This window comes from Coregonus clupeaformis, chromosome 25 (genome assembly GCF_020615455.1).
Source record: "Coregonus clupeaformis isolate EN_2021a chromosome 25, ASM2061545v1, whole genome shotgun sequence".
Taxonomy (NCBI): domain Eukaryota; kingdom Metazoa; phylum Chordata; class Actinopteri; order Salmoniformes; family Salmonidae; genus Coregonus; species Coregonus clupeaformis.
This window is the reverse complement of record NC_059216.1, coordinates 16410503-16420562: the sequence shown is the minus strand read 5'-3', so window position 1 is coordinate 16420562 and position 10060 is coordinate 16410503. Positions and strand designations below refer to the sequence as shown.

At 39.2% G+C, this 10060-nt stretch overlaps 1 protein-coding gene and 1 long non-coding RNA gene across 3 annotated transcripts; one reads left to right on the top strand and one right to left on the bottom strand.

The window, feature by feature from the left end:
- Positions 1-2425: 2425 nt before the first annotated feature.
- LOC121538772 (paired box protein Pax-1) lies at positions 2426-6953 on the bottom strand. Of its 2 annotated transcripts, none has more exons than XM_041846936.2 (5): positions 6709-6953; positions 5596-6222; positions 4585-4718; positions 4053-4260; positions 2426-2928 (listed from the first exon to the last, which is right to left on the bottom strand). In XM_041846936.2, the coding sequence occupies exons 1-5, from the start codon at positions 6710-6712 to the stop codon at positions 2909-2911; spliced, it is 993 nt and encodes a 330-aa protein (XP_041702870.1). In that variant the 5' UTR covers positions 6713-6953; the 3' UTR covers positions 2426-2908. The 2 variants fall into 2 exon arrangements, with proteins under 2 accessions (XP_041702870.1, XP_041702869.1); XM_041846935.2 differs by having other exon boundaries at positions 2426-2935; positions 6709-6943.
- Positions 6954-7065: 112 nt separating this feature from the next.
- LOC121538774 lies at positions 7066-8069 on the top strand. The gene is made up of 3 exons (XR_005995245.1): positions 7066-7203; positions 7546-7720; positions 7995-8069. It is a non-coding gene; the product is annotated as an uncharacterized LOC121538774 (long non-coding RNA).
- The last annotated feature ends 1991 nt before the right edge of the window (positions 8070-10060 follow it).

Here is a 10060-nt window from a genome sequence, read left to right as displayed (position 1 = left end):
ATAGACAGGGCCATGTACCGTCAAATCTTGGGTGAGAACCTCCTTCCCTCAGCCAGGGCATTGAAAATGGGTCATGGATGGGTATTCCAGCATGACAATGACCCAAAACACACGGCCAAGGCAACAAAGGATTGGCTCAAGAAGAAGCACATTAAGGTCCTGGAGTGGCCTAGCCAGTCTCCAGACCTTAATCCCATAGAAAATCTGTGGAGGGAGCTGAATGTTCGAGTTGCCAAACGTCAGCCTCGAAACCTTAATGACTTGGAGAAGATCTGCGAAGAGGAGTGGGACAAAATCCCTCCTGAGATGTGTGCAAACCTGGTGGCCAACTACAAGAAATTTCTGACCTCTGTGATTACCAACAAGGCTTTTGCCACCAAGCACTAAGTCATGTTTTGCAGAGGGGTCAAATACTTATTTCGATCATTAAAATGCAAATCAATTCATAACATTTTTGACATGCGTTTTTCTGGATTTTGTTGTTGTTATTCTGTCTCTCACTCTTCAAATAAACCTACCATTAAAATGATAGACTAATCATGTCTTTGTCAGTGGGCAAACGTACAAAATCAGCAGGGGAGCAAATACTTTTTTCCCTCACTGTATTGGCTCAAGACATTTCAGCTTTTCATTTTTAATTAATTTGTAAACATTTCTAAAAGCATTTTTCCACTTTGACATTTTGGGGTATTGTGCGTAGATCTGTGACACAAAACCTCAATTTAATCAATTTTAAATTCAGGCTGTAACACAACAAAAATTTGAAAAAGTCAAGGGGTGTGAATATTTTCTGAAGCACAGGAGGCTGCTGAGGGGAGACCGGCTCATAATAATGTCCGGAATAGTGAAAATGGAATGGCATCAAACACCTGGAAACCATGTGTTTGATGTGTTTGTTACCATTCCACTAATTCTGCTCCAGTCATTAACACGAGCCTGTTCTCCCCGATTAAGGTGCCACCAACCTACTGTGTTCTGATGGCACTGTATACGTTTTCCCGATTAAAGTCTATCCCATTTTGATTGTCGGTCAATGTATGTCTTGTCTACTCAAATTACAACCCTTTAAATTCTACTTTTGCATTTATATCGAAATATAACTAATCATTGTTTGAATTCGAGGTGCATGAAAAATACAGGCTATGTAATTACGATGTAATAACTAAGTTTTACTTTGTGAATTGGAATGCACAGTTTATGGGATGTAGCCTATGGCATGTACAGTGTTTAATAGATGGCTGGAGTGAGACGCATGCACTGACTTTTGAATGGGGTCTTGGGCCTGAAATACTTTTGATTGTTAGTTTGAGAGAATGCTAATCCTTCAGAGACATCCGTTCTAGTTGTTGCAAATCCTTCAGATACAGCCGTTCTGGTTGTGTGGACATGTTATGTAACATAGGCTTATGTATAATGTCCAGATGTCTCAAATGAATCAGTCTGTGAAGGAACTGATGAACCAAATGTCTATATGTTCGTACATTTCAGGCTATAATGACATCGCATTTTTGCAGATTGTTTCAAAATCCCCAACATTCAATACCCACAACACCACGCATATTCGGGGACTTTCAGCAGAGTATATCTTATGGAAACTGAATCCTGAACACACCATGCAACAAACATAACAATAAACAAGTATTGCCCAAATCATAGGCTATAGAATGTCACTGTTATTCCACAATTTGCAAAGTATGTTCCCAATTTATGTAGGTAATGTAAATATAACTTACTGCATTCGGCGCCTTCAGTGATGGTATGCAGTGTATGAATTGTCGTACCAACCCTTAAGTGTGTGTGTGTGTGAGTGCCCACCCTCAGCCTCTATTGCAAAAGAACATGCACATGCACTTGATTGGTTATTTCATTTGCCTCATGGCAAGTACCCAGAAGAAGGAGCTAAGATACCATCACTGGAGGCGCCGAAAGCAGTAAGACCCATTAACGCAGAAGCATGGTAGCGCCCATGAGGGCAAAGAGATTAGCACCTACACGTTGTCCCAGCATGATACGCAGTGATTTCCCTCATACATACCGATAACTTTACATATCAACTTCGGCCATCTTGCTGATATCAAAATCTAATTGCTACCTCTAACAGCTTCCTAATGATCTGTGACACCCAGTGCATTCGATATCTGCGCTTTAAATCGCTAAGCAAACACATTTGACTTAGAAAGATGGTGTGCAGTATTTGTTTAGCATTTTTATATTGTCAGGAGCTGTTCTCTTTTACAATGCCTTTATTTAGAATATTTACAATGGATTTATAAAAATATATAATTAAAGCTTTGGCAATTAGCTATTTTACATTTACAATGTATCACTTTGTTCACATCGTTGAATTTGTCTGTAGAAACCAGATTTGAAACCAATTAAGAAAATATAATTTACTGCGTGTACAAGATACAGTTCCATTGTCAACTATAGCAAACTTGTTTAATGAAACATCAATGACAGACATTATTGCATTTAAATCCTGCAGTCTTTTACAGAAATATACATGAAGTAGTTCAATGAAAAGACGACACAACCACCAACCACCAACTCTGCTGCATGAGGACAGGAGACTCCAATACAGTTCAACATCCTCATAAGTTTACAATCATAAGGCCACAGACCGACTGGAGGCTATCTATAGTTGGATACATTTGTATGCACATGCGTTAGGCTATAAGGGCCCATTCAATAGTCAACACTTTGGCAAACAAATCATAAATTGTGCTTGCACTTACTGTTTGAATTCTTGAAATTCCCTCAATTAGATAAGGCTCTGCAGCTCCTTACATAGGCCTATTGTGAGTTTTGAGTCCTCGGTTTGCGGCACGAGCTCCCTGGCGTTACGAGGATGAGGTCGGGAGATCGAGTCCGTGTACACTGCTCAACGCCTCGTGCTGCAGTTGCTTGCTTAGGGGACTGGGGGGCTTTCTGTCTCCTGCAGAACACAAACAGGAGACGTTTGTATAGCACACAAGCCATTACTCTTTACTTCAGCAAAACTAAAAAATAATGCCAATATTTATTAAAAACCAAAATGATTTTATTTTAGGCCTATACAGACCTGAAAGTTAGACTACTACATGCAACATTTAAATACAAACTAGGTTATTAATAATCATAATAGTCAATGTTATGCTATAAGGCTATTCATTTGATACCATATTTGAATTATTCCTACATTATTTTAGGCAATTATGAGTATTTTTATTGATTTATTTTATTTATTTTTTTACTTCACATGACATTTAGATTGTACACTATTAATTCATTTACTGATAACATTTGTCACACTCTGCAATATAACCTCCACATTTGTCTTCTTGGGTTCACACCTCGAGTCATCATCGAATATACCCATGCATTATTTTCGTCAACACCATATCATCTGTATATGTAGGCTATTACTAACTTTTTAGAACAGTGAATGTTTTTAATTGTATAATTTAATTTGAAATTAAAATATAGGCTACAGTAGCTATCAAAAGGATAAGAACATGTTTAAATCGAAGCATAAGTAGAATACATGTATAATGGTGGAGATCATTTGGTTCAGGCCTATCTCAGGCTAAAATAATTCTAATTTATCTGACATAGATTTATATACACTATAGGTCCGCACCATTAGGCCTAAATCAATATTTTAGGCTGCTACAATATCGAGACCCTTTGCAAATGTAGGCCTAGATTGCTTTTGCACTAATACCCTATACATTTGAGTCCCCCATTATAACTCATGATTATAATTATTGTGGGGCTTGACAGTGACATAATGTGATATTTAATGTCCACAATTAGACAACAGTTGTTAGATTAATGGTAGCCTAATAAGTGTTTTTTTAAATAGGCTATGTAAAGAAGATACAAAAATATAAAAATGCACATTGTGTTATTTTACACCTTGTTATTGAACTTAAAATAGCGATGTTTTTTGCCGTAGATGAAGGAAACTTGGAGGGAAACGAGTGAGCTGCCAGTGATTTACAAATTATGCTAAACTTGAGTCATCGCAGTTGTGATAAGAATAGAACACTATCAAACAGGATCTGGCCTACCTTCTCGCGATGGATGTTTGAACAGCATTGAAGAGTGGATGTCTCCCGCGTGCATTGTCATGCCGCTGCTTGGGTGGGACAAACTCGAGTTCTGGGACTGCCAAGGGTGCCCAGGGGTCACATAGCTACCTGGCCCACTATAAACGCCGTACTGGTTTGAAGGTGAGTAGGCACAAGCAGGGACATAACTGGATAATGTCGATGAAGGCTGCAAGAAAATACGCAAAAACCCACAGAAAGTATGTCAGGTTTACGTTTCCCAGAACGAAACATTTGCACATCTATGAAATAAGTGTGTATACAGTATATATCAATTCAACCTATGTCATATTAATCTTCTTTGAATAGTGCAGGAGCAAACGTTGAACATTTTGAGGAACATTTAAACAACTTGCGAATAACAAGCCTATATTTAACAGATGAATGCCTTTCAATACACACTATATTAGGCTACACTTCAAGCCCAGTCTCTCTGCAGATAAAGAACGCAGCAATAGTCTTCTGCATTCATATGAGTTCTTGTTGTTTTTACCTGTGCATATTTTATGTCCGCATCAATGGCTGATTTGTCGATTCCGTTGACTGCATGAGCCGAGGGAAACGTCGCTCTGTTGACACTACTCCAGTCTTCCATTTTCGGTGGATATCCCTCTGCTCCAGCAATAGCTGATTAGGAAACAGCAAATTGCACTTAGGGGGAAACTGTCAAAATGTCTCTGATCTATTGATATTCATAACTAGGCCTATCAAATGATCCAATATAAAGAAAGCAGCCTGTAGCCTTAGTAACTGTAAAATATTAAATGAGACCTGAATTACATTTTATACTTAATATTAATATTGCCCGTTATACATACATTTGATTATACATTTCTTAAAATGCTATCAAAACAATACATCTAATTGTGCGTAATTGTGCGTATCCAGCAAGGCCTATTGTTTTCGTTTCTGAATCCATAACTTTATAGGCTGTTCGTCAGGAATCTATAGGGGGAAATGTGGACAAGGCTATCACACGTTTATAGCAATTATAAATTGTCAATGCCACATCAAATGATCTATTATTATATCGCATCATTGTACAAGCATGTATCATAATTATGCTATTTCGAATATGCTACATGCTATAGCTATAGGCCTACTTGCTAACTTCATTTGTTTCCTTGATGGCAGCGCTGCAGCCATGGCCGAAAATCCATCTGGGGCCTAGAGGCAACACATCACTAAGAACATGACGAGTAGGACCTTATAGTGAGTGACCTTAGGTCCCACGGGGAACGAAGAGGCTTTAACAGGTAGCCTAAGCAAGGTGCTTGCCTAGGCGCCAGTGAGCATGCCTACAGAGCAAGCCCTACAAAGATTTATAGGGCAAATTTCCTGCCTGATGAACACACGTCAAAACATGATTTATAAATCATTCGTCATGGACAAATAATGAACAGCACGTCCAATAGCTCGAGCCAGTCACCCCAAATGCACTTGGACAATTATTGGAAAATGGGTTACAACTGTGTGTGTGGAAAATAGATTCAATATTACGCACCTTGATGATCCATGAAGGCCCTGATACCCAGAATGTTGGTGACAGTGTGCGCCGACGGCCAGGCCCTTGATATACTTACATGCCCGGCCGGCACGGGTACTCCGGGACCGCTGCCCATTTTGCCATTGGGTGACATAGCATTGGGGTATGAATAGGGGTATATGTGGTTGTAAGAGAGGCCGGCCTGTGTGGGGGCTTGCTTGCTGCTCTCATACTGGTTTGGCTGGGAAAGATTTCCAATCTTGTTCCGTAAAATCCGGCTAATGGAGCTGACTGACGGCACGTTGTATTTGTCACAAACTCCGTCTGCTAGAAGCCTGTCCCGGATCTCCCAGGCAAAGATACCCGGGTCACCTTGTTTGTAATCCCTTATGTTCTTCACTACATTCGGTGTGGTAACCCGTGGTTTGCTCCCCCCGATGGCACCGGGTAAAATGGAACCCGTTTCGCTGTACCGAGCTAATATCTTGCTCACACAGCCGTGAGAGACGCGAAGTTGCCTACTGATATCACACGGTCTGATTCCAAGCTGGGCCAACTCCACTATCCGTAGTCGTATGGCGTTGGGCAGAGGTCGTCCATTGACGAATACACCACCCAACTGATTCACCTCGCCATAGGTTTGCTCTGCAGGGAATAAAGGGAATACATGAACATATTCCATCATTAAAGCAGACAAAACTATTTTCATGCATTCCATACTCGCACAGTAAATGTAACCATGCAAAATGGCGAGCTAATGCAAGTTGTTATTACTATTCACATCAGGAGCCGATATTTAACTTACCTTGGATCTTAGTGACAGTTTTGACACTTTTGAAGTTTTATGTCAATTCATTTCAATATTCTTTACATAAATTATTTAATAAATCAATCAACCATTGAATATGAACTTGATTATGAATAAACTGCATTAGCATATCGCGGGGAAAAAACGACATGCCTGTCGAGTAAACTATCCTTCCATTCGTTCTGGAAAAGGATATGTTCACTTTATCTACAACCCGAAATCAACTGTATGGTTATTTCTGGCGTTATGCAGGCGTGTTAAGCACGGTTATGCTTCCATAAGCTTTCTTTCACTGAAGCATGCCGATGTTAACGCAAGCTTACCCATTTGCCTGTGGTTCGAGATGCTTTGAAATAGTTGCCCCTCTATGGCTGAATGCGGTGGTTCTCCCTTCTGCACGAATGAAGGAAGCAAAAAGTTGAAGAAAAAAATGTGGACTCCTAAAAAGTCTCCTTCCAATGTTCTTCTCCCTCTTCTGTCACAGTGCTTTGAGAGAAACGGCTTTGTACAATGGCACTGAAGTGATCTTCATCTGATAAAGGCAAAATTGAGTTATCCCGGATGCTGAAATTTGTTGGGATTAATTTGACCCGTCCCTCTACGTCAATCTTACCATGCTGGAGCTCTGGTTTTGTTTCATTGGCCGTCCTGACGGTGGATAGGCTGTTGGACATATGCACCATCCGGTTTGCGCAATTCAACCTCTCTCCGTATTTTACATAGGGATTAAGTGACTGAGGGGAAACGTTTTATCGAACATGATGCATTGGTAAATAGAAAATACATTGTAAACCATTGGAGAGATTATTTCGAATGAGGTGAGTTGTGCTTTGGATGGACTTCCAATGGGCACTTCTCCACTAATGTAGATTGTGTTTACAATATTTTGTGTGACACTTGGCAATACAGCATGCAGTGTAGCCTATATATTTTGATCAGAGAACTATTAGAATCTTATCCACCAATTTGTCTCATAAAACATAATATTTCAGACATGTTTCATTCCATACACTTTGATACATTTTCACACCATCCATTTTCATATAAATTCCACGAACACTTGCCAACTCCATTTTCATTTGAATCAATGTATTTATTTTGCAATGCCTATTATTATGCTGTTACAATTAAGTCGGGACAATTGCTGATATATTTTCCAGTTGCGTTTTTGGGTCCATTGCGGGCACCAACTGACCGCAGTTGCTTCTCACCTGGGAGCTGGCTCATGATGTGTTTCGCGCGCCATAAGAGGCCGGAGCTAGCAGACCATGGGAATCGCAGAATAGTGTCACATGAAGTTTCGATTACAACTCAGACCAAGGGACGCACTAACCGGTAAGGCCTTTTTTACACCTCCATCCTTAGCATCAAACATGCTATAGGGCTCATGTAATCGATACCTTTGTGGGTTGCAATGCTCCTAGACTATAGGGTATTGACTGAATTCCAGAGGCTAGCAGTATCACAGCATGTTCTCTGTGTTTCCTGTGGAAGTTAAGAAGGTATCGTTTATAAGCTCGCAAAATGTCACTAGTAAAAGTTAACAGTCGACCCAACGGTAACAAGGTGCAGTGTCACTATCCCCTCTCTCTTGGCCACTTCACTACAGGTCTTGAAGGGATCGAGACACATGGAAAACATCAGGTTAGGTCACCACATCAACCTTGGATGGAGGCGAAGTAAGAGGAGTGGGCGATCGTTCATTAAAGTTACAGTGAAGGTGCAGTTAGTTAGTGTGGCTCACTGCTCTCCATGTTATCTGCTAAATCAAACATAAAGCATATGCACAATTGAATCTTTCTCAATAAATGAACCATTATTTCTTGACTATCTTGATGAAGTGATAGGCTACGTTATCTGTTTTGTTTAGCTTAGAAATTGCTTTGACTCTGTAGAATTCTGTAAAAATCACTTTTCTAAATCCCTAGGACTGCCCAACAGAATCACAATTTTCCCTCATCTGGATAGAATAGGAATTACACCAGATTAACCTACTGTTCACGACTGTGCAGATTCCTTGGCTAAAGAGGACCACTGGAACACAAACATGTCGCGATGTATCAGGTATAAATGCATGTTTCAAATATGTTTTTCAAAAATGTTTTGGACAAGAAAGACAATGTAAAATAGTTTAAGTTTAAATAAGATCTGTATTAGTCTCGTTGCGAGTCCATTGTTACTTTGGAAGATGCACCGTAAAACTGATAGGCCAATCTATAGAGCTGATTCGGCCGCTTACTACAGGGCAAATTACTTAATCAATGTGTCGACTTTTATCAATAACCAAATTACAAAGTATATTTATTCTCATTCAAGTTTTGTATTGTGTCTTTATAAAAGCATGTCTGAGAAGATAATCGATTAAACGTCTGCACTTTGACTCTGAAGAGATCACAGCATTTCATATTGTTAAGTGGCAATATTATATAAACCAACAAGTTAATTCAACTTTTTTCCACAGCATTTTAAAATTGTATTTCCATATTAGCAAATCATTATTTATTACTATTTGCACCGTTAGATATTTTGTCTAGTAGATTTACATTGATACAAGCATGGTTTGACTCATCTTCTTTTATTTCTGGAATATTCAGAAACAATGCAAAATGTAGGCCTATAGTTTGATTATAAGCAATACGTTGAAATTGAATGTCATATATTTTATTGTATTATTTCTGTAGCCTATAGTTAGTTGAACATTTTAATCGAGTTTGAGCTTTTGTCACTCAAAGGCCAGTTATTATATTTTAATAATCTCTTTAGAGAAATGTAGGCTAAACTAATATTCAAACTGGATGCCTAATTGCGTGCTATAAATAAATATGCACCAATTATCAATTGAAAAGGAAAATGATGACTTTTATAAAGGGACTGGGGAATAAACTATATTAGGCCAACTTGCTGAAAGATTGCACAATATTTTTAACACTTTCAATATTGTATTATGCGTGTTTATATCCCACAAAAGAGGCCCTCATTATTGACTGAAGTCTATGTAGGTCTATGGAGTTTTTTTTTTTTTTGGGGGGGGTGCATAAATACATGTTTGGGAGACGAAGGACCTCCTGCTGGTAAAATGGGAAGGTTGTGTTCAAGTGTGGCTCTGCAAATGTCACGTGACGAAACCAAACAAAAACTAAAAGGTTCCCCAAATGCCAGTTGTGAAACGAGGAACATTTGCATGAATACATTTTTATTTTTGTAATGGTTTACAGATATGCTCACTTTCTATTCAGTAGTCCTCATACACAGGAGCCTGCTCATTTAAATAAAACGAACATACTTTAAATAGAGTAAATTTGAGATAATGAATCAGCCCAAAACATCTCGTCTCTCGTTTGATTTCCAGGAGAAGTTTAATTGATGTGTCTCAGTCTAATGAATGCATTCTTTCAATCAAAAATAACACAATTCAAATAAAAATATGAACCGACACCAAATAGTTATGTTTTTCCATTGCTAATTTGATCGAATCGTTTTTCAAAAGTTGGTGTTGCTGGTGTTGCTCAAACCAGCACACTCTCCAGTTGTGGTGGCGGCTGGAGGAAGGCCAGTGTGCGCGCGGGCCTGGGTCCCTATACAGGTGTCCAGTTCTCGTGCCATGTCACCTCAGTGGTTACACACCATTACACAGGAGGCTAGTGTGCACTTACATCAGTTTGGCACACACACTTC